General features: G+C 33.5%; 1 protein-coding gene across 3 annotated transcripts in view; it reads right to left on the bottom strand.

Annotated features, from left to right (window-relative positions):
• LOC145288529 (lysosomal-trafficking regulator-like) overlaps positions 1–25,567 on the bottom strand; it is a 402,321-nt gene extending 376,754 nt beyond the window's left edge. For all 3 annotated transcript variants that reach the window (XM_080136335.1, XM_080136336.1, XM_080136337.1), the window contains exon 1: positions 24,076–25,567. In XM_080136335.1, coding sequence (XP_079992461.1) covers positions 24,076–24,138 — 63 coding nt within the window. In that variant the 5' untranslated portion in view covers positions 24,139–25,567. The remainder of the gene's footprint in view (positions 1–24,075) is intronic.
• Positions 25,568–26,135: the final 568 nt, after the last annotated feature.

Below are 26,135 nucleotides of genomic sequence, written 5' to 3'. Positions count from 1 at the left end.
TGGGAGTGGGGGAGGGGGGCAGTGATTTGAAAATTTTTAAAATATAAAATCTCTAATTAATATGTTTATAAATTTTAAAAGAATCAGAATCGGTACTTGTATCGAAATTGAGAATTTAGAACAAAATCGGTAATTGTATTGGAAAAAAATTGGAATCATCCAATCACTAATATATCCTCTCTCTCTCTCTCTCTCTCATATATATAAGGACAAAATGTGTGTGTGGGGGGGGGTGTCCCACAAAAACTTTTGACACAGAGGGGACGGATCCTCACAAGATCAGTATCATTTTAAAGCTAGACTCTTCAGACAACAAATATAAAAAAAATTGGCCAAAAACATTAAATCCTTCACCCTAAACTGGGCAGTTTTCTACAAGGAAGAGTCGGTTTTTTTTGTTTGTTTTTTTTTTGTTTTTTTTGCATCGCCATTTTGTAAGTCATCGTATCGGTTGTATTGACTTCACTTAATTTCAACGTTTCGAACTTCCGGTCGGAGGATGAAGACATCAGCAAACACATCAAGTTTTTTTTTTTTTCTCCTTCGTGTTACGGGTTCGAGCCTGCCTGCCTACTACCACTTTTTTTTTTTTAATCTGTCCACCCAAACTGCCTAATGTTGTTTCGCCCCCCCCCCACTACTACCAATGTATTTATTTTTAATCCCCTTCCTCCGACCCAAGCAACGCCGGGGAACCCACAACACTACCACTTTTTTTAACACCTCTCTTCACCCTCCCCCCTAGGTCCTTAATGAACCGCCACACCTTCTTACACTGATGATTGCATAAGCATGAAACACTAGTGTTTGTATAAAAATAATATTCATAAATAAAATAAAATATTGCTTTATATATATATATATATATATATATATATATATATATATATATATATATAAGTGACCTTGTCTATCTATATGCGGAACAATCTCTACCAAATTACTGTCAATTTTTGGTTTACTGACTTGAAACATAGGGGGTTCAGACCTGTACAACAAATTCAATTTGGTTTTTAGCCGGTAAAAATAGCAGCTGTTAGATCAAAATTGAAAAAAAAATTGAAATTTGGCAGGAGTAAGTTATGTGACTTCTACACATGCGCAAATATACATCTATACCTTTAAGAACGTTATTTTTTAAGCTTTTATACGTGTATGCACTTAGCTCAGATGTAACGAATAATGCTGGAAAGCTATGTGTTTGGGTTTCGATTCCAACTGATGGTACACAAGTCATTTTTTTTTAATGTTTTGGAATTAGTACTATATATTAAGTACAATATAATAATCAATACAGAATTGGTTGTGTAATAATGATAAATACGAAATCTGCATAAATTAAAATATCATATTTAAGCGTATTTTATGACCGGGCAATGAAAGACGACCTGCAAGTAATTGTATGTGTGTGAAAATAAAGGAGACAGCGCAATAAAGGGAAATTTTAAAAACAATTAAATCAAATTTGATTTTTTTTTTTTTTTTTGCATATAAAGTTGGCAAGAAAAGAAAATTTTAGTTAAAAAAAAAAACAACAAAAAAAAAAACACTCAAACTTATAATCATGATTTTCAACCATTTTATTGTGAGAATGTCTCGTGTGTTTGAATTAAAAATTCTTTAATTATTGATCCGATGTTTGAGAAGAACGCAACATATTTAACAAATGAAATTCACTTTTGTTTAAAATTCTATCATGAATTTTAATTAACAAAAAGTTATTTTTTTAATTTAAAAAAAAAAAAAAATGATTGAAATGAATCTGACATATCCAGCAACCCTGGTACAAAGTTCTTCAGCCAAAGTTCTGCCAACCAAAATGAGGTTACTAAAAATTAGTATTTACCGACAAAAAATAGAAAATTATTTCCTCATCATATTGTATTTCATATCACTTAGTCACACTCAGCAACACCCCCCTCCACTCTGATGAAATGGTAATAACAAAAAACACTTATAGGGATATTGTTAGGGTCTATCTGAAATATTTAGAAGAATTTTTGATTTAATGAATACGAGTACATCCGGGGTTTTTTTTCTTTTACAAAGGAGTCACCACTTATCCAGGCCCAGAGATTACTTGAGGATAAGGGTTAATGAGTGTACGGTAGTCAATGGGACGATATCGTAGTAATCATTAATGGAAATTTGATAAATTTGAGTACTTAAGGGAACAGCTTATCAAGAATTTGTTCACATTGGACTTGAAAACGATCATATTATAGTCAACTGGAAAGCAGACAAGCGGAAGAAAGTTCCACAGGCGTGCAGTTTTGAGAAAAAAGCTTTGTTCATGGAATCTACGTTTAGGTTTAGGCACAGATAAAGACTGGGGGAAATTATTGATAGTGGTTTCAGCTAGACTCATGTTTTTCGTGAAAGGTTGGCGAGGGGGGGGCACCATAGATTGAAACTCAAGACAAGCACTTTCCATGAAAATAACGATAAAGCAGAGACAGGCTCACGACGTTTCTTCTGTGGAAAAGAGGTTGCAGGGAAAAGAAAAGGGCATCCTCTACTAGGCTACGAAATCTATTTTGAACTGTTAAAACAGGATAAGTTGCTTCTAGTAGCTCCTGCCCAGATGTGGCAGCAGTACTCCATCCTAGGATGTACTTGGCTCTTATACAGATAGAGAATTGTATCAGCAGTGAAATACCTACTGGAGCGGTAGAATAATCCAACCATTTTTCCAGTGAACTTGGAAACAGATTTGACGTACAGGTTCCATCTCAGATCAGGAGTAAATGTCAGCTGTCTCATTCTTAGACAGGTTTTAAAAAAAGAGTCACCAGCCTAATAGGTCCAAACTCCAATCTCTGTCCCATCACCAAAATGTGGCATCTTTCTGCCTGTTTTACTAGTATTTTAATGGAATGTGTTCTGACGAATTCAAAGCACTTACGCTCCCTCGGTTAATCCGATAAACAGTAAAACCCCACCCCTACACTATAGAGATCCCTAGATGCAAAAAAGCCCTCTACTCACATAATTTTTCCCCTCGAACTGCTAGACTGGAATTCACTTCCAGGCCCTTGCTTCCCTGCACGAACATGCAGATGTTCAAGTGTAATGTGAACAGACATCTTGCTGCACAGATCATTATAATTGTAAATTTGGTCCCAAATAGTAGCAAGACCGTCTTAATAACGAAGCCACGATAGTAGCCGCTTACGACAAAATGACATTGTGCCTTGTTTGGGATGAAATAATAGAACAATAAATAAAAAATTCAAAAATTTGATTAAAAAATTTCAATAGTATTACTATCATTATTAATATGTTTCCTTTTGTTTCTAATAGACTATTCAAATCTTTTTATAATTAGTTTTATCTTTTATTGACAAACAGAGAGAGAGAGAGAGAGTGTGTGTGTGTGTGTGTGTGTGTGTGTGTGTGTGTGTGTGTGTGTGAGTGAGAGAAGTGAGTGACAGACAATAAAACATGAGAGTTGGGTGGGGAAGAAAATAGTAGGAGAGGATGAGAGTGATAAACAGAAACTTAAGAATTTGGTTATTTGATGAATTTATTGCGATTTGCGATGTACAGGTAATGTCAATTTGCATCTTTAACAATTTATACCACTTTATAGACACTAGAAAGTATATTTGTGAATTTTCATGGAAAAAAAATCTACTTAATATTTGCATAAGCGAGTAACTAAGTGAATGTATATATATTGGTTTTATTTGAAAAAAAAAAAAAATAGAAGTTTGTTTTTTTTTAAGCAGAAAGAATTCACTTTAAATTAATGCCAAATACTCTTCATGTGTACTTTTTTGCGGATTATCAATAAACTAAGGTCACTTAGTTTAAAAATATTTACATAATGTTATTTTTATAGAAACAAGGTGGGCTCCCTCTAGCATGCTAGAAAATTACTCACACCTGAGAGTGTGCATCCTGTATTTCTACAAAACCACCATTCACATGGAGTCTTGTTGCCACATTTGAGCTGTGCATCTACCACTAGTCCCTCACTTTTAGACATGAATTCAAAACAAAAAACAAGTCTCAAATTCGATAAGTCCTGTACTATCAGCCAAGCTCTAACCTCCGTTTAATCGTCGTGCTGTTGCATCCCTGTATCTGTTTTACAAGTATTTTAATGGAATGTACTCTGATGAACTAATTCCATTTGTATCCTCTTGATGTACATACTCCCGAGAAACTCATCTAGTAACAAAATCCCACCCCTTTGCTGTTGAGGTCCCTAGATGCTGGAAAAAGTTTTCTATTCTAATAACTTCTTCCCTTGAACTGCTAGACTTTGACATTCCCTCCCTGTTTTCCTGACTGTATTAACATGCTAAAGTTTAAATGTAATGTGAACAGACATCTTGCTCATCTCGCATAGTCCCCAGTAGACATGGTCCCGAATAGAAGCCCTTTGCGTCCAAGTGGCACTATGAACAGAAGTAAAAAAAAAAAAAAAAAAAAAATTGTATAAATGTATCATGTTAAAACACATTCTATAAATGTATCATGTTAAAACACATTCTATAAATGTTTCATGTTAAAAAACATTCTATGTTTCATGTTAAAAAACATTCTTTGTTTCATGTTAAAAAACATTCTATGTTTCATGTTAAAAAACATTCTATAAATGTTTCATGTTAAAAAAACATTCTATAAATGTCTCATGTTAAAAAAACATTCTATAAATGTCTCATGTTAAAAAACATTCTATAAATGTCTCATGTTAAAAAACATTCTATAAATGTTTCATGTTAAAAAACATTCTATAAATGTTTCATGTTAAAAAACATTCTATAAATGTTTCATGTTAAAAAACATTCTATAAATGTTTCATGTTAAAAAACATTCTATAAATGTTTCATGTTAAAAAACATTCTATAAATGTTTCATGTTAAAAAAACATTCTATAAATGTTTCATGTTAAAAAAACATTCTATAAATGTTTCATGTTAAAAAAACATTCTATAAATGTTTCATGTTAAAAAACATTCTATAAATGTTTCATGTTAAAAAAAACAAACTTCAAACTCGGGTATTAACATCTTAAAAATTTAGAAATCTGTATTCTGCCTATTTTTTTTTTTTTTTTCATCAATCAATCGCTTATCTATTTAGTATGAAAAAAACTCCCGCAAACACCATAACTTTTTCACTAAGTAGATTAGGTTACACAACTTGACAAAGAATATACAAAAGAGAAATGCAAGTAACATAATGTTTGTTCAGTTGAAGGCGAGGGGTAAGAAGAGGAGGGGAGAAAGGAGGGAGGATGATGAGGGGGGGGTTAAAATCTATTTTGGTGCTCCTTTAAGTTCCGCCCCCCTCACCCACTTGTTGGTGTTGAGAAGTTGATTGACAGATAAGTAGTAGAAAAACGAAACAAACATGTCATCATAAAATAACAGCAATAAGGAAATCAGTTGGCGTCACGCCGAAGGCAAAACTTGTGCTTAAAATTAAATTCAGTTTTTGTATTTGATTTATCGTGAGAAAACTTTTGTTTTCATAGCACCAGCTTTTTTTATCAAATTGTTTTTGTTTTTTTTAGGGGGGGGGGGCGTTTATTTCAGGGTTCGTTTTCATTTATATCCATAGACATTAGGAGAAAATATGAATTTCCTGTTAGACACGAGTCCTCGAATGGCTAAGGTCTTTCTGTGCAGGGGTTTGCCAGGACAACCTGGCACGAGGATACTTTTCCCTAGAAGTAAACCATGACTATATATTCAAAACAACAGTATTCACGGCTCAAAGATAGCGTCGATATAGCTCCCAGACTTGCTTATATGAGAAATGACAGTTTCTTTAAGTGATGTTGCTTTTCATAACAGCATCAAGCACCAAACTTTCTGAATTCTTAGAAATTAACTGATCAATTAGGGGAGAGGAAAATTTATATTATTCGCTTTTTTTATTAGAAAGAGAGATAAAGGAAAATTTTAATGGAATATTCCGATTTCTACGTATCTCAAAGATATCAAGTATTGACCCCAGAAAGAGGCTCCTTGTTTTTTTGAGAACTTACACTGAAGTAAAATAAAAATAAGTGACATGACCCAAGTATACACTTATTTATTCCTCGAAATACAAATTGAAGACATCCAGGTTGTAGTCAGGTGGGAAACAGGCAGACGGAACAGAGTTCCACAGGTGTGCACTTCTAAGAAAGAAGCTTTGTTCATGAAATCTACGTTTTGATTTAGGCACAGATAAAGAGTGGCGAACATTTTTTACAGTGGTTTCAGTTAGACGGGTGTTTTTCATAAAAGATTGGCGATGGGGGGGACCAAAGATTGGAGCTCAGACGAGCACCTGCCATGGAAATAACGATAAAACAAAGACAGGCTCGCAACGTCTCTTCTGTGGAAGAGAAGTTGCAGGGAAGAGAAAAAGGTATCCCCCTACTAAGCCACGAAGTCTATTTTGTATTCTGTCAAGGCAGGATAGGCTGTTTTTAGCAGCTCTTGCCCAAATATGGCAGCAGTATTCCATCTTTGGACGTACTTGGCTTTTATATAGATAGAGAATTGCATCAGTAGTTAGATATCTTCTGGAGCGGTAGAAGGATCCCACCATCTTTCCAGCGATCTTGGCAACAGACTTGATGTACATGTTCCATTTCAGATCAGGAGTAAAGGTCAAACCCAGAAGCTTGTCAAAACATGGGGATTCTCCTAGACGAGAGCCATCCATTTCAATTGATGCCAGATGGGGATCAGAGCGTTGATGATGTAAAGATAGGAGTTTGATTTTAGATGCATTAAAGGTAACCAGCCACATCTTCCCCCACTGAACCACGCGCTTGAGATCAGAGGAGAGAAAATTAGAGAGAAATTTGTCATTTTACAGCCTTTGATATGTAGCCGTAGATGGTCGTGTCATCAGCATAGATGCCAACGAATGGTTTAAGTATGTGTTTAGGGAGATCATTGATGTAGATCAGATAGAGAGTTGGGCCCAGGATGGACGCCTGAGGGACTCCAGCATTAATACTGCAGGCCTCTACTCTTATGAGCCTATCAGAGAGAAATGATTTAATGATAGAGAAAACATTTCCAGTTATACCATAGCTGGAAATCTTGTGAAGTAGGCCCTTATGCCATACCTTGTTGAAGGCCTTTGATATGTCAAAAGCAATTGCCCTAGAAAGGAGGCCTTGGTCAAGAGATTTACTAATCCTAAGAGATATAACTGTTAGCACATCTGCGGTAGATCTTGTAGAACGGAAACCATATTGTGTCACTAAGAAGGTTATTTCTGCTGAGGTGGTTGACTATTTCTCTATTTAATATGGATTCCAGCAACTTACTCATGACACACAGGAGACTTATTGGTCTGTACTGAGAGGGAGATGGCTTATCACCTGAATTCTTAAATACAGGGCATACTGATGATGTTTTCCAGGGTGTTGGAAAGCACTTCTCCTTAAGGCAACGCTTAAACAGTTTTGTAAGTATGGGAGCAAGTTCTGGTTGAAGCTTTTTTAACACTATAATTGGGATGCCATCAGGGCCAGTTGCTTTACTGGAACCAAGGATCTTGATTAGCTTGGCGACCTCATGCACAGATATTTGTATGTTACCTAGCGTGTTCTGTGTTATAGGAGCAAATATGGGGAGTTGATGGCCTTCGTCGCATAGGGTAGTTGTCAGGACAACTTGACCTGAGGATACTTTTTCCTACAAGTAAACCCTGACCAAATATTCAAAATGCCCATATTCGAAACCCAAATAAGATCCCTCAGTATGGCTAACCAACACTGGCTTTTACAAGGAATGGTGCATTTTCTCCAAGTGATGTTACCTCAAGTAACAACATGAAACTGGATACTCAACCAGACTAGATGAATTATTGTCCTAGAATCCAGTAAAACCAAGAGACCATAAGAAAGATATACTTTCACATGGTTAACTGCTCGACGATTGGGGGGGGGGGTAATGTTAACTTTTTTTTTTTTTTTTTATTTAACTCAACGTTTGAGAGATGAATGAGAACTTCAATGGAACATTCGAATATCTATGCATCTGATATAGAAATCGAGTGTTATCTGCAAGAAGAGTCTCTTGATTTCTGAAAATTTTGATTGCAATAAAATGAAAAAAAAAAAAAAGACCTATTAGACACTATCCTCGACTGTCTAAGATCTCTCTGTACATTGGTTTGTCAGGACAACCTGGCGTGAGGATACTTCCCTCTACAAATAAACTGACCAAATATCTATGCATCTCATGTAGGAATACAAACTATTGATGAAAATCAATAAAAGTGTTTTTAATATCAGCATGTTATTCTAACGGTACGACACTATTCAGGTCTCCATGAAGAAGTTTTTCTCACGTGAAACAAAAATTTTTTTCAGTCACCCTTCATAAGCACAGACCTAGGCATGTGGTTAAGTCTGTAGTCAATAAGTTAAGCTTTCAAAATTATATAGGGTTTACTTACTTCTAACTTACATTTTTCAAACTAGAGCACCATTTGTGTGAAAAATTAGTGAAAAATGGGCCTAAATTTGTGACAAAAAGTTTTAAAGTTGTCAGAAAAAAATTAATATTCGAAATTTCACTTACCTAAGAATAGTATTCAAGTATTCAAGCAAGAAAGTACCATATGTAGATGGAATTAAAAAAAAAAAAAAAAAAAAAAAAAAAGACCAAAAACGCTTGTTGGGGATTTGCCATGCAAGAATGCGCATTCTTCTGTGACAATATTTTTTTCAATTTTTCCCAAATTTGACATTTTTTAGCTTTATAAAGGCTCGCAGAGTCACTAATGCATACATGAAGTGTGAAATATTAAGCATTCCAATACAACATATGATCCACTGATCAGAAAAAAACAGTTTTATCAAAATCTGATGCAAACAGGAAAAGTTACAACTAATTTTGTAGAGAACGTTGACTTTTGAAACTGAAAATAATTTTTTTTGATAAATTAAATTACAGCCTAAATAAAAAATCCAACTCATAGAAAAGTTTCTTACCAGTATTTATGGCAATATGTATGTGCTAATTGTTTTATTAGTATTGAAATTCACACTACACATTAATTTATCATTCAGGTCAAATTTTCAAATTTTCTGAAAAAGTGCGTCTGCCAGGAAAAAGCTGGAAAACCCATGAACTATGTCCAAAACAATGTACTCAAAGTACACAATCACAGAATTGAAGCTTTGGGAAATTCCCAGAGTATTTACTACTTAGACATATTCTACATTTGTTTAATGACGTTAGATTTTTTTACTGCATTGAACACAAGAGTTGAATTGTTGTTCTATGCTGTTGTTGTGGTACAACTTTATCAAAAAACCATTTTAATGGTAGTTCACATTCAAATATCGTATGCAGTTCAATGGGATCCATTAAGTGGCACTTAAAACACCGCTTCTCTGGGCAGAGAGATAAACTAATTGTGAAATGGGTTGACAAAGACAACTACAACCAGAAACCTGTTCATCATATCCAGAAACTCGGTGAAAACTGAAGTGATGCTGCACTGGCTTCAAAACCGAAGCATATCATGTAACAGTATAACATTGCCTTAGGGATGGGATTGTCATACACTGCTTGATTAACAGTTTTTCTTTGTAAAGTGACTTATTTTGTTTGCCATCTGTATGATTGTACATGTTATTTCTGAATTTAATAATCAGTAAATCTTCCAACCTCTTAGCAAAAAAAAAAAAAAAAAAAGTACTTCATTTTCAATTTCAGGTTCCTAGTAAAAAAAAAAAAAAAAACAGTACAAGGACTATGGTTTTATTCTGTTCAAGAAACCGGTCAAAATAATAATTTTCAATTTAGTGATCTGACACACTTTGAAAATGCTAGAATATCTCTAAAACTATGTCATATTTTGTATTTTTAACAGTTTTTTTTTTAATTCCCATTAAATTTTGGCCTGGATAAACGGTATGAAAACCGTATAATCTTACTTTGAAAAATGACCTAAATTAGCTTCCATGAGAGAAACTTGTTCATGGAGACTTGAATAGTGTTGTACAAGGATCACATCAATTAAGTAAAAATAAAAACTTAGGAAACTAAATTAATTTTCTGCATATTTAAAAATAAAAAATTGTGAATAAAAATATTTTTTAAATGATTTAAACTCATTTTATTATTGGAATCCTTTCAGATGAGTAATTTATATATTTTTATTTATTTGCAGGCACAGTAGATATGGACGTTGAGTCCGTACGGTACCAGATGAGCATTGTCTGAAGATAGTGGTTTCAATCCTACCCAAAAGCCGGCCAAAGGATTAGTTGGCCAAAATGTAGGGAGACAACAACAACTATGGAAAGCAGTAATTACTGAGAATACAGTTAGAAGACTCAGTATTTCTATCCCGCTGTGGTTAACCACCTGATGAAAGTCAGAGGAATAGTTGTCCGAAACGTTGTGAAACAACTGTGAAGATGATTTGATGAAGAGGTTTTACCTTGAAATATATTATGGTACATGATTGCACACATTTGATTACTGTATAGAATTTGTAACTAAATAAGATTTACTCTTAAAAGAAAAAAAATATGTTGCTTTTGTTGTTCTTCATTTCCATTTATTGCATTGTAATAACGTTTTACAACTCCTCTATGTAGAGTTGAATGTAATAATCAAAGAAGAAAGCGCCCATGTGTGTGTGCATTATGTGGCTATACAACTTACCTTCAAGTGGGATCTGAGAGTGAGAGAGAGAGAGAGAGATTAAAGATGGCGGCTGTGGCTTTATAAGGTGTAGTCTTGTGGAATCGCACGAGATCACACTTCCCACTGCATACGTATGCAAATGAAATGGAGTCGGTTTTTTAATAAAACTCCAGTTGCCAGAGGTGAAGGTGAACAAGTGCTGGCAGTTGAAAAAGAAAGTTTTGAGTGACGAATTCTATCTGAACTTTTTGTTTTATTTATTTATCTTTTTATTTATTTATTTTTTTTTTTTTTTGCTGTTTACCAGGCCATTTAACTACATTCTATGAATCCATCATCGCAGCAATGTCAAATATGCTGAATTGGAAAGTAAAAATAAGAGGGTCAGGAAAGTTGTAGACACAGGTTTTGTCATTAAAAATATTGAAACATTTGTCAGCATGTTGAGGCGACAATAAGTGTACACGTTTTCTAATTAATCATTAGAACTTATGACGACCAACTTTAATTTCTTTGTACTTTTGAAAAGGGCATTTCTTAAACTAACATGTCACTAACTTTTACACTTTACAAATAAATAAAACCCTAGGAAATAAAAAATAAAATATAATCAGAAGTCCTTGGCTATCACTCCTCATCTCAAAAAAAAAACAAAAAAATGAATAAAATAAATCTAAAATCCTTTTCTGAGTAGAAAATAACTTTTACCCTCCATCTAAAAAAAAAAAAAAAAAATTCTTTACAGTTGGGTTGGTTAAACAATTTTTTTAATTGCATGAAAATGATTTTTAAAAATTATTTCATTATTTGGATTCTTTGGACTACTGGTCTCATCTTGATTGTCATTTTCACAACGTTTAATCTCTGATCTTCAGCAGTTGTATCTTGTCAAACTTGGTAATTTTTCTGTCGAACACTAGAATCTGCAGGCAACTTCAAACCGAATCCTTTATTTAATCCGTAGGGATAGTATGCTCTCATTTTGTCAACCATAACTGGGTAAATACTTATCCAGTCATGGTTGACGGAATGAGAGAATATTACTCTCGTAGATTAAATAAAGGGTTACGTTCAAAATTCCATGTAGATTCCCCAAGTTTGACACGATACACCTAAAGAAGGCCAGAGGTTAGATCCACCGAAACGTTGTGAAAATAACTCAAAATGAGAAAAAAAATAATCCGAAGAATAATTAATCTTCATCTCAAAAAGTCAGAAACGTATTTCATTTTTGTTCTTAAATTTAAAAAAATATTACAACTTTTATGATTTCAGATGAATGCTTAATTCCTACCTTAAAATGAATAAACATTTTAATGCAACATAACGTACTAGCACAATACCCATCCTAGAAATCTTGTTTATAACTTATGAATCAAATTTCATGAAGATTAGAACTGATTTTTTACTCATATCATGCTCTTACTAACAACCACTTAAGATACTCCAAAGAAACTGAAATTTTCAGAATATTTATTAATTGATGGTTAACCTGTGGTTAAAGTGTCAGCAAAAGCGTTCCAGCCCCTACCTACCTCCCATCGCATTAAACTAAACATAGCCTATATGAATCTTCCTATCAGATGGGTTTTTTTTTTTTTAATTCAAAAGTTTTGGATTTTTTTCAGTGGCTACTATTTGGGATTGTATCTAGCAGGGAATTGTGGGGAGTTGAGCAGCAAGATGTCTTTACATTTAAACTTCAGCAAGTTAGTATAGTCAGTGAAGGGCTGAAATTTTTATGCTTATTGAGTTAGTAGGGAGTATTTACGTCGGGGGGGGGGCGGGTACAAATGCTAGGAGTTCATCCGTGCATATTCCATTAAAGTATTTGTAAAACAAACACACGCATGCGATATTGCAACGATGAGACAAAGGTTAGAGCTTGGCTGATAAACCTATGAGATTGGAAACTTTTTTAGACCATGGTTAAGAGAGAGAAAGTAGTGATAGATGCACCGTGGCAACAATATTTTATGCATGGGCGAATTGTGGCTTTGCAAAGATATAGGATGCTCTTTGATGCAAGTAATTTTCTAGCACAGTTGAGGGAACCCATCTTTTTTTGCAGTAGCCTTGGCAATGTCCTCAATGTATTTGTTCTAATTCATGTCTGAATATCAGGCTGAGGAGTTTTAAAGATAGGGTGCTATCAGTTAGGCTTATTTTTTAAAAACATCTGTTAATTCAAAGTTTTTCTTTACCTTTTCTTTTTGAAGAACGAAATCTAAAGAATGCAATAACAAAAAAAAAAAAAAAAACGTTCGAGTAAATAAGACAAGTTTCCCTGACTTCAACTCCTAAAATAATGATTTTGCTCACACTCAGACTCCATAGTCACATTTAGTTGGTACATGCCAGCCAGATATATCAAAAGAAAACGAATCAATGATACTCTCTTGCTATATGCCAATGAGGTTTGAAGATCGAAATCGATTTAAAGAGCATATTTTTAAGCATACTCTCACTTATTACCCATTTCAAACAACACATTCAATGTTTATCTAAACCTAATATTATTACGCCATTGGCGAGGAAGGAAATGGATCGATTGAAATTTTACATTCAGGAACAAGCAACAAGTAAATTTAAAGACAAATCTTTACTTAGGCTTAAAGTGAAGAGTTTTTTTATTTTTTATTTTTTATTTTTTCTAGAACTAGTGGAATACCGGTCTTAGGTCGGGAATAAGCAATGAATATAGCTTTGAATGAAACGTAACTCAGCGTCCGCTCAGCTTTCCCCGGAACATGACATCAACAGCCAGATAATGCCGAGCGTCGCCGATGAAATTATATCGTAAAAGAAAATAGCAAAATGTTAAATGTAGAAACATTAAAAAAAGAAAGACCTACCATAATTTTTAATTTTTATAAACTGTGTGAAGAAAAGGTTAGAAGAAGCAAATAGTAAAAAAAGTAAATTTTTCAATGAATTTTTTTAGGTGATTTTTTTTTTTTTCTATCAAATAAATAATTTTAAGCAATTTTTTTTTTTCAAGATTAGAACAAGCAAATGATAAAAAAAAAAGTAAATGACGAGAATTTAGGTTCAAAAGCGTTAAAATTCCCAGTCTTGGATTTGCATGTCAAATTCATAACGCTTTCCAAGGGTAGAGTTATTTTTAGATCTAATCTCAGGAAAGACAACTGGAACAAAACTAAACTGATTTGATTTTCGCAGGCGAATCCTTATATACAGGTGTTCTCGAACATTTCAGCCTGTTCACTGTATCAATGCACGTGGATGGTCAAATTGCAACATTGCGTGCTTGCATGTTCTCATATACGTGGCCGTTGAGACGGTGATTGTTGTGAAAATGTCAAAGATTTATTGCAACCATATGTAGCGATCGCTACACCACACTAGTACCAGCATTAGTTTAAATGCTAATGCATTATTTTCTTTGGTGGTATAATATGGTTTTGGCACATCTCTAAAATAAATGATGTGCCCACATTATTCAATTTGTTATCTAGAATATATATTCCATAATTTATAATAAATCCAATCGAATAGTTTATGATTTTACCAAGCACATATTGATGCTTACTAATATGTATTTGTTAACAGAATTCAAAATTTGGTGTAAAACAATTCTTTTCTCTATTATTTTTAAGTATTTAACTTATTTTAAGTTTTCTTAGGGGCGGGACAAATGCAAGTTTTGGGCAGTGCAACTGCTAAATGAAATTTGCATAAATATAATGTCTCCATGCTGGGTCACTGAGAATACATATTTCAAAATCATGATGATCGGTTCATTAGTTTAGTAGCGTACATTATATATATATATATATATATATATATATATAAAACCAGACTCCTTCAGTCTTTGACAGACTATTGTGCACCTTCTGCCACAAAAATTTCATGCGCAGGCACCTCTACATGGGTACGTAGAGGTGCCTGCGCATGAAATTTTTGTGGCAGGAGGTGCGCAATCTCCAACCACACCTCTCCTGAGTCGACATTGTTAAATACCAGTAGCAAGTGAAGTGTATGTACAGGACGACTGGAAACAAATGCCAAAATAAGTGGAGAGCACATACAGTGACTAGAATTCCCAAATGGTCACCCATCTGGTACTAACCAGGCTCAACGTTGCTTAACTTCAGCGATCTGATGAGAACCAGTGTGCCATAATATATATATATATATATATATATATATGCAGGGTGTCCACAAAGTCTGGCTACTTAATGTAGTCAGACTTTGTGGACACCCTGTAGATTATGCAGCCAGACTTTGTGGACACTCTGTGTATATACATATATATAAGTTTAATGGTTAAAGTTAAATTCTGTAAATCAAAATACATACACATATATTTAAGTTAAGAATTTATTGTTTGAAACAAGGAATATATAGAGAAAAATTATTTTTATTTCCTTTATATCACCAAAGAGGACGCCCATTTCATATGTCCTTCAAAATAACGGTATGGGACAACCAAACATTCTTGATACATTGGATTACTGATTTTTTTTCCCTGGATCACTACACCTCCGACCTGGCAGTAATATCCCAGAAAATATTGAACTTATCCTGATAATGGACTGCTCAGGTTGTGTGAAATCCTTTTTTCTTTGACTCTTATTCACCATTCAAATAACATTTTCAATATATGTGCTGAAATGCAAAATACTTGTTTATTCATAGCTGAACATTTTGCTAACTGCATTTCATTTCCTCTGATGATATGAGCCAGTATTGAAAATCCATGGATTAAGGAAATAAACATAATTTTTCTCTATATCTAACAATAAATTCTTAACTTAAATATATGTGTATACATTTTGATTTACAGAATTTAACTTTAACCATTAAACTTATATATTACTCTATTTTTAAATATTGAGCTTCATCTTTTTGGCTAGGATCATCCTGAAAGTATTACCTCAATGTAATATTTGACAGGATAATTCATTTGATCTCTAATCTGTAACATATATATATTACACACACACACAAACATATATAACTTTACCTATAGATAGGAATGTATCCAGCCCCCCACCCATCTTTGTGATTAATGTAAGATACAGAATTAAATCTGTTTTAGTTATAAAACAAATATTGGCCTGTGTTCTAAAAATTAAATATTATATTTCCAACTTATTTAAATATTTAATCCTGGTCAATATTTTATTTTTAATTCGTCATGTTTAATGTAATGCCCCTATGTTACTCATTACCATATTCTACTGGAAGACAAGCCTGTTATGTGTATATAGTTAATAGCATTATAATTGCTAACATGGTTCAATCAATTAGGATGCTATAGTTACAAAGGTTGTGAGTTCAAACCTCACCTAGACCATAAGCTTTTTTTTTTATTCTGATTTTGTTTCAAAATGAATTTAAACATTTCAAATTACAATATTAAGCACATTGTTTATTTTTACTTTTGTTTTCCAGTAATCTACATAATTTTTTCGAATATAATTTAGGGGAGATAACATGTATATGATTCAAGGTGAGTAACTGAATATACCGAGCTGATATCAATTCGAGCAAACCCTTCTTTTTTTTAATGATTATGGAATATTTTCTCAAAATTGTCAGAAAGTGACAAAAATAGAAAAAATAGTTAAAATAGCATTTACTCGATTACATGGTTAAAATAATCAATAATCATATTTTTTCGAATATAATTTAGGGGAGATAACATGTATATGATTCAAGGTGAGTAACTGAATATACCGAGCTGATATCAATTCGAGCAGACCCTTCTTTTTTTTAATGATTATGGAATATTTTCTCAAAATTGTCAGAAAGTGACAAAAATAGAAAAAATAGTTAAAATAGCATTTACTCGATTACATGGTTAAAATAATCAAAGAAAAGGTTTACTTTCAACAGCTTGTAACTTTTGCTTCCTTCATTTTGTTCATTAATCATTTTTTTCCACATTCTATGAGCAATGCTTCTGACATTGGGGTAATAACTGCTGTTTTCTTATTTATCCACCCAACACTTTTTGTCACTGATTTTAACCTTGAAGTCGATTCTTTTGTTTTAAATTAATTTTGTTTTTAGCTCCATATAACAAGTGGATTCATACCTTGTCTGGAACGATTTCCATAAAAAAGAAAGACAAAACCAGCAACTAGATCATGTAAAATCATGAGAAAAAGAGCTTGTGATGAAATGGATAAGCACAGATGAAAATTGTTACTTTTCTAGTTCCGAGACTGTAGACCAATTAACTGAAATGCATGAAGGTAACTTCAAAATCCACGTCAATCTTCTGAATTAAGTGTAGACTTTTTAAATATTAAATAAACACAAAAAAAATGTAAGATTCAAAGTGCAAACTTTAGCCCAATTTTTTTTTTTTTACATTGTATACGACAACTTATTTTAAGATTGAATTTCCAAATAAAAACTAATTGTATGCAGGGCTACTTGGCTTCATCCAGGTTTTAATTTGCATAAATTATGTAAATTACAGCAAAAAATAATAAACTCAACAATTTTCTTGATAGTTTTTTGAAATGCTTCATTCACATCTGAAGACAAAACCAGAGTAAAAATACTTTTGCCTCAGATGAACTTTGATCTCACAAGCTCTGTAAGTACACAGCACTAACTAATTGAGCTGCTGAAGCAATTGGGACATGGCAACACTGATTACATAAACCAGAACGGATGTAGACTGCATGCAGTATGACCAGCAATGATAATTTCAAGTCCAGATTTTGGGGTTTCTTCAGAAATTAGCCCATTTACTGTAATATTTTTTGACTATATCTCAATTACTTTATTCCTGGAACATAATTGGACGGGTGGCGAGTTTCTATATGACAAACACACAATGGCTCAAGTCATTAGATATGCGTAATGATCAAATTTTAGCATTTAAGATTTTGTACATTAAATTTCATTTCTAAATAATTCAATCAATTTGCATTGGAAACTTCAACTGATTGCTTCTTCATGGTTTCAATCACGTAATATCACTCAATAAGTCCCGGGCCTAACTAATAAAACCAGACAAGATTCAACTTCATCTATCAATCTTGTCTGCTTTAATGGTTATACATCAATTCTATCCTTTATTTGACAATTCAATGCCATTTTTGTAAAACATTTTGTTTCTGCCATCAAAGTACACCTCAGTACCGACATCACTTCTTTATTGGTGCCAAATCTATTTACCTGGAGTATTCTTTTGAGGTCAGCAAATAGTCAGTAGTCTGGAGACCAGATCTGGAGAATTCGACTTTATTTATCAACATGGTTTCTAATATACCGAGTGCAATGCTTCTCTAATACGATTAATTTTTTGTAGAGCGATTTGTCTTTCATTTCAAAAAGGTTTCAACCATTACTTCTACATTTGAGGCAAATCTCTTTATCTGGAGCATCCTTCTGGGGTTTGTAAACGGCTAATAGTTGTTGGGAATCAGATCTTGAGAACAGAAATGGATGCAGAAGCAATTTTAAGTGAAAATAATAGTTTTGCAATTATTGCAATCAATTTGTGACAGTGCATTGTCTTGGTCATCATTGTAGCATATGGATCCAAAAATTCGATTATCTGCATTGGTTTCCCCCATATTTTTCTAGTAAGAATTCTTTCTAGAAATACATCAAGGATTATGAGAGGGACCACGAGAAGTGAAAGTGATTTTTGTGGAACAAACTGGATTCAAACATGGAACACTCAGGTCATAAGTTTTTGTCGTTAACCACTACGCCATCATCCCATCGTCTTGGTGAAAGAGCACTTTTTTTCTTCATTTGTGGCCATTTTGATGCAATTTCTTCTTTTGAATGCACCAATAATGCTATATAATATTTGCTTTCTCAAGGTGATCGATGAACAAAATATTTTGCACATTCAAAAATACAGAAGCCAAAACCTTGCCTGCTGATGTTTGCATCTTTTATCATTTTGGATAACTTCAACTGCTACTGGTTTGACTCCAGAGTTAAGTGGTTGATCCAAATTTCATGCATAGTAACATTGATGCAGAAACTCCTCTTTGTTGCGTTTAAAGTTTTCAATTGTTACGGCATTTTTTTGGATCAACTGAATACATGTAGCACTTTGAATGCAGCTTTCTTATTGCAAAATGGTGAATGCACTGCCTTCCAATATTTTTAATGCTTTTCAAAGTTTGTAGATTTTTTTTAATGTTTTCTGGAATCTGTCAAGCATTCAGCATCATTTGTGTCAGCATGATTGCATTTAAACTCAACATACCACCTCTTAATCATTGTTTTTGATGGAGCAGAGTTCAAACAATACTTATCATGCATTTACTTTGCTTGAACAGTATTTGTTCTGATCAGAAAGCACTGATTCATTAACACATGAAATTCAGATTTTTCTATTGTTTTCAAAATTTGCAACAATAGTTGCAATTAAATAACTAATTTGTAAGCTAAAGTTTTGAGACGTTCATCTTAAGGTTATTTTTTTCATTTGTTACTGATTTTCAACACCCCAAACAAGACACACTGCTACTTGGATGTAAAGGGCTAATATTTAAAACCAAAATTATAGGAGCACTATGTAGGGAGTTGAGCAACATGAGGTCTTAAAATTACACTTCAACTTCTGCATGTCAGTACAGTCAGGTAAACAAGAATCCAGCAGGAAATTCCCAAATCTAGCAGTCTGAGGGAGGAAACTTTTAGAGTAGAAGGCTTTTAGGGATCTCTACAGTGTAGGGGTGGGATTTTGCTGTTTTTCAGGTTAGTCAGGAGTATTTACATCAAGGAGGTACAAGTGCTTCTAGTCGCAGTCAGGTTAGTATTTTATATAAAAAATCATATGGATCTTTTTATTGGTGGTGCCATCTATATGTAAGATCCAGAAATTATTGAGTGACCTATTTCATTCGGATCATCTCTTTAACTATTTTTTGCAATTCAACGTTTAAAAAACATTTAAGATTTTTTTGTTTCATTGGCATTTACAATATTAATGCAATATATTTTTCATATAGTTCCCAAAGATTCCCTCATAATTCCTTTTCATCTATTAATTTCAAATTAATTTTAAACTAGCCCATTCGGTAGTGGGCTGGGATACCAGGGTTCAATCCTCAGTGAAGTCCTACCAAATACATTAAAAAGAAAAAAAATAGTACTTGATGCCCCTTTTGCTAAACATGCAGCATTATAAAGAGAGGATCAATCCTAGGAACAGAGTTGTGCCTCCTCCTACACTTTGGTGTAGTAGCTAAAAGGGAGCCTTCAGGTCGCCCTCAGATATAGTCAATCACTTAGTATAGCCTTTAATCTTAATTCTATCGAAAGACGTTATTGATGTTTTTAATCTGATTCTTTAATTTATTCCAAAATTATATTAACATTATTATTGTTAACATTATTATTGTTAACAAACAAAACAATTCAATTGGTTAATAGATCTAAGAAGAAATTAAAAAATAAAACCTTCCATATTTTTTATATCTAATGCTTAATAGTTTTATAGTTAACCGGGAATTAATCAACACTTATCTTGACTTGTCTTCAGAAGTGACAATGATCAAGTGTGACACAAGGCCGGAAGTTGAATGCAAAATAGTTGAGATCAGACTCATAGGCATTCCACGGTACGGGTGCATCAGGCAATCGATAATAAACTTAATAAACTACCTAACCCCAAAAGATAAGCCTAGGAGAGTCTGATTCTGAGACTGAGCTGGACAATACCTCATCCCACAAAATTATTCTTTTAAAACAAACAGGGTTATAGTCAAGACGGTCTGGTCTGCTCTTTTTAACTTCTGGTTTCTGTTCCGCAGACGGGACGACAGTGACAAGTAGGATATAGTTCTTTCCTTGGATAACATGAAAGCCCCTCTTCCTTCACAATGTTAGGAATGGTTTTCTTGTCTGTTTAACCAGACCTAATTATCCATCAAAATTGACAGTAGAAACCGGAAGTAAAAAAGAGCACACAATCTTGATCAGAAAAAAAGTATTTTTATTTCTATTGCATCCTGTGAATGAGATTCTAATTTTTTTTTTTTTTAGGAACGAACTTACAACCTGGGTGTTCCAAGTTCGAATCCAGTTTGTTCCACAAAAATCACTTTCATTGACTATGTTGACAATCTTCATATGGTCCTTCCCGTAAGTACTCGATGTCTTCCTAGAAAGGATTCCGACTAGAAAAATATCAAGGAAACCAATGTCAACAATAGAATCTTTGGATTCATACGATATGATGATGACCTCTCTTCATCAATTAATCTATTTCATACACAGAATAGCAGTTAAGTTAAATAATTGGCTACTGTTTGGCGACTTTCCAACCTATCAGCTTTTCAGAGAGAGAGAGAGAGAGAGAGAGAGAGAGAGAGAGAGAGAGAGAGAGCATTAGAGGTTGAGGGGGTTTGACTTAATACCACCTGATTGCTAAACCAGGATTGTCCAACTTTTTGTTAATTAAAACGAGAACTAAGCAAAATGACAAATCTCCAAATCTGATTCAGCCTAGAGTTATGCTCAGGAACAGAATATTCAATCGACCAACCACCGGCCTTTTACAACTACCAAAGCAAGCAGGTGACGGTGGCTCAGTAGTTAACGACACGGCTGACAACATAGGTATGCAAAGTTCAAATCCAGTTTGTTCCACAGAAATACTTTCATTTAGGGAAGTTGGCAACCTTCACATTCTCTCTTCCAATAAGTACCCAATATCCTTAAAAGAATTCTTAATGGAAAGATATCGGGGAAATGAATGCCAACAAAATCGTGAATGATGCACAACAAACATGAACAAAAGCAATGTTTATATTTTATGGCATATCAACCTTTTTTTGGAAGTTATTTAATGTTGAATCCAGTCATTTTCAAAATATTTATTCATGGTGTTTATTCATTTATTTGTTTTGTTTACTAATGGGATTTACGTGGGATTTAAAGATGGCCATATTGTAACTCTCAAGGAAACAATCCTCTGACATGTTTCGCAGACAGAAAGTTCTCGAAAAGAAACTGTTCATAGAAATTCTACTTGATGTTAGGCACGTGGAAGAAAAACGAAGTTTTTTTTTTGTTTTTTTGTTTTTGCAATAGTGGCAGAAGACGAGTTCTTGCTGTGAGCGTTTTACAAGGAGCAACACACTGCATGAAAATAACGAGAGTAGAGAAAGACTAACAACACCTCTTTTGCAATAAGATGGCTGTAGATGACAGGAAGAGATCATGGCCCCACTAGATTGTGAAGTCGGTTTTGTACTCTGTCAAGGCGAGAGAAAATCTTGACATTCACCCCCACCCTCACTTCGATTACCTCCCCCCCCCCGCCTTCTTCTACGCTTGCTCGTCAGGAAGTAGGTTGATCGTTTTAAATGAGCTTTTATTCTATATAAATAAAATAGTAGATGTATGTATGTGTGCGTGAAAATATTTAACCGATAAACTCTTAAACTACTAGTCACAAAACATTGAAAACTAGTAATCATATACCGAGGATGGTTTAGCAAGTTAAAACTTTATTTGGATGGATGAATAACGCGTACAGAAATGTCGGCAAGTTAATATGCAAAATATTCATTTCAACTTCCCGACATATATCTATTATTTTTGCGCATACGCAAATTTAAAGGTAGCTCAAAGTGGTTTAATTTTAAACCTTTCAATTGATTTTTACTTTAACGGCAACTCAGCATTTACTGTTAAATTTACGCCTTGCATAGGTGTTCAGGTATGCTGAAAATGAATATCACATTTAAATTTGTGGCAGGCAAATAGTTTTCTGGATATCAAGACATTTTTTTCCAATGTACTATTTCATGAATGTCAGTGGTGATCGCCATTCTTAACATGAGGAGGAGAGAGTGTTTTGTAACAAACATACGCATTAGTATTTGTTCAGTTAGGAAAAACATGGCCGCCTGTGAAAACATAAGGGATTAGATTGGATAATAAAGCTCTTAATATCCAAAAGCTACTTGTCCGTCCCAAATTTAAATGTTATATTCGTTTTCAATAGACCTGAAAACCTATAAAAGTCGTCAATTTACCGGTGAAGGCCGAGTTGCCGTTAAAGTTGATAAATACCCATTTTTCTTATCTATTTCGTGAAACTTCACACGATAGGGAATAATGCGGCTGAAGCACTGGAAGCAGTGGAGCGAGCGCCGGAGCGGAGCAGCAGCAGCACTACATGCTTTGGTTTCGATTCTAGCTGATGGCACCCAAGTCATTTTTTTTTTTTTTTTTACAGTCTGAATCGCCCAACAAGGATAAGAAAATAACAAAATTGTTAAGATAGACGGATCGATTTTTTTCAAAATATGTTGTTTTAAAGTAAAAACAATACTTACTTGTCATGTGGAAAATAGTAATATATTCAAAAATTACGAAAATTCACCGAGTAGAAAATTATTATAGTTAATAGTAATTTTTACAGAATAGGACATTTTCCTTAAATTTAAACATCTTGAAGATTGCGAATACAGGGGACATACCTATCTCCCTTTTCGCTACTTTAATTTTGTTTTGTTTTAACCGATAGCGATATACTTTTTTTTTGTTTTTAACTAAAAACACAATAGCAGTCAGTGGTTCTACTCGATGAATTTTCGACATTTTTGGATATATTACTATTTTCGACATGACAATTAAGTACTGTTGTTTTGGCTTAAAATCACTTATTCAAAAAATCGATCGGTCGACTATCTTGACAAGCACCAAATAATCTTTTTTTGGTACTTATGCACTTTTGTTACCAACTATTTAGAAAGCCATTCTTAACATGGGAAGGGAAGGGAAGGGTGTTTTCTAATTATTCTCTACTTTCACTTAACAGTTTAATATAAAAGATATTGTTAAACTTTAATTTAACTTGAAAATACTATTTTAAAAAATTTGCGCGGTAACAAAAGTGCATAAGTACTTCTTTTTTACCTATCCCCCCCCCTATTTACTTAAACGTACTCTACAAGCCATGGAAGAGATGTAGCTAGTTTTTTTTTCTCTGTTCTGTCGTCATTTCTGCGAAAAATGTTCCACTGAACTAATCTCTAGTTAATCCTTGTAAAACATTCACAGCAAGATCTCGTTTTCTACAACGAACGCAAAGAACTTTCCTTCATTTATGTGCGTGACATTGTATAAAATTTCCATGAACAAAGTTTCTAAGAAGAATCTCCCATATGTGAAACAGAAACACGTTGTCACAGGATTGCTTCCCTGAGGGGAGAGGGAGCTACACAACTACAACATGGTCCATGGTAATCTCCAAATCTAATGTCAACATATATTTGACAAAAGCCGTCCTAAAATCTCATTCATTATTTTAAATCCTCTCATGATATTCATCATCAAATCCACTCATCTCATTAATTTTTTTACCTTTTTAAAAAATAAAAGATTAAATGATTTCATGTTCTTATAAATACTTTACAGCATGAAAGTAAATGTTACACCTTTAATCAATTTTAGTAAATAAAATAGTTGCACTTACCTGTGCTTCTGGGGTGCGCAGGTATAAATCCCATACCCCGTGAGGGGTCACTTTCACTGGCATTGTGAATATAAAATAGAAATGACGACAGGGATTTCGTTGGAAATCACTAAATTAAGGGCTGAACAAAATCGTGGAAGACAACATTCATAAGAAAATGTTTTGTTTTGTTTCACAAATCAACATCGGCCATAATTGATAGTACAAACCGAACGTGTTTTGCTTTTTTCACTTTTGTTTTGCTGGGGTCAACTTTTTAAAAAAGGGGTCATCACTGTTGGTGTTGGATGGAAATTTAAACAAGGAGGTTGTTGGTTCGAACCTTAACATCTACTAAAAGTTTTTTTTTTTTTTTATACACCGTTTACGCAGTTTTCATTTTTAGGAGTGAATAAACTTTTTCCTAGATCCACAAAAAATAATACTGTATCTTTCAGAAGAGTCTGGGTATGTTTTCAAATACTGCTTAATTTAGTTGTTACATTAAATAATTTGATTTGTTTTAGTTTCGTTTTTGGTGGGTTATTATTAAATTTGCTAAAAATTTATCGAAATGTTTTTAATTCTTCCTGGTGTTTCCATTAAATATGTAAAGCCCGTTAAAACAAAATCATTTTTGACACTATTATTTTTATGCCTGGGATTGTCTCTCTTACGACATACAAAAATATTCATATTGCAAGATTAACTAAACCGGTTTGCGGTAATTTTGTACTACGTTTGTTTTGTATAGGATAAATGAGAAGAGTGCTCACTTACGTATGTAAGAGCATCTATTACAAATGGTACTATGCATTAATTCGTTCAGGCATCGATAACTTTCATGAAAATACTGGAAATCTCGCCCGTTAAACTAAGTATCTATAAACATATATCCATTCCATCGCTTACACAGAAAATATCAAATGTTACGTTTGCTTATCCGTTTTCTCAGAACACAATAAAACGCAACAACCAAATTTACAGATATTTTTCTTAATTTTTAAGTCAAATACTACGTTTTTATAAATTATTTGAATTTAAAAAAAAAAAAAAATTGCGTTAAATGGTCAGGTTGCAAGTGATCACCACTTTTCTGTTGTGGATAAAAATGGAAAATAAAATGCGTTGTGTTTACCGTCTGATAATATCATCTCCAATTCTTACCAACAAATGGCAAATGTTTAGGATGGAATTAAAGGAAGTGCAATCCGAGTGGAAATTCAAATATCCAATGAGAAATTGTCACAGGAGACGATATCCAGACGTAAAAGGTTTGTTTGTGTTTTTTTTTTTTTTTTTGCCTCGTCCAAGGTGTTAGTTTTTACTTGGTGGTATCATCAACAATTTAAAGAAATATTATCCGAAAATTACAAATCAAATACATTAAAAACACTTCTTTACACAAAAGAAAAAATGAATTGTTATTGTTATTAACTGTGCTTTGTTTTCGGATAAATTGTACAGCAAATTGCAAATATAAATAAAAACGAAACCGAATCAACCTGTGGTTGTCTTTTTTTTTTTTTTTTTTTTTAAGAAAAAGATGTTGAAAGAAAGAAAGAAAGAAAGAACGATTAATATTGCTATTCTCCAGTGTTCGTCGTGTCGATGGTGTTTTCAAATGTTATTAAACAAAAATGTCTCCTTTGTTTGTGTTATTAAGATAGACATATCTGGGTAGTGGCCAGTGGGTCTCCCCTTTTTTTTCTGTCTCGAGAAATGAAAGTCCTGTTATTTATATTTGGATGGGGTTTTTGTTTAGGGGAGGTTGGAGTAGCAAGCCAAGGAGAAGAGCAAGGAGACGGAGATATTTTAAAACACACACACACACACACACACGCACAGTAGCCGCCGCTGTCAGTCTCCTCTAATGTCTGATTATATGTTACTGGTCTGCCTCTGTTGTTGTGCTACTAAAGACGGAAACGAAAAACTACTATTGCTACTAAGTTTAGTCGAATGCTTACCAACCAACGATCTAAGTCGCACCACGACAAGCAGTTAGATCACACATAAACACGCGCACACACGCACGCAGATAAAAGCATAAACACACGATTTTGTGTAAGACACATAGA

This window comes from Euprymna scolopes, chromosome 2 (assembly GCF_053919585.1).
Source record: "Euprymna scolopes isolate OS-2025 chromosome 2, ASM5391958v1, whole genome shotgun sequence".
In the NCBI taxonomy this organism is placed as follows: domain Eukaryota; kingdom Metazoa; phylum Mollusca; class Cephalopoda; order Sepiida; family Sepiolidae; genus Euprymna; species Euprymna scolopes.
Note: the sequence above shows the minus strand (reverse complement) of the source record. Positions and strands in the feature narration are given on the sequence as shown.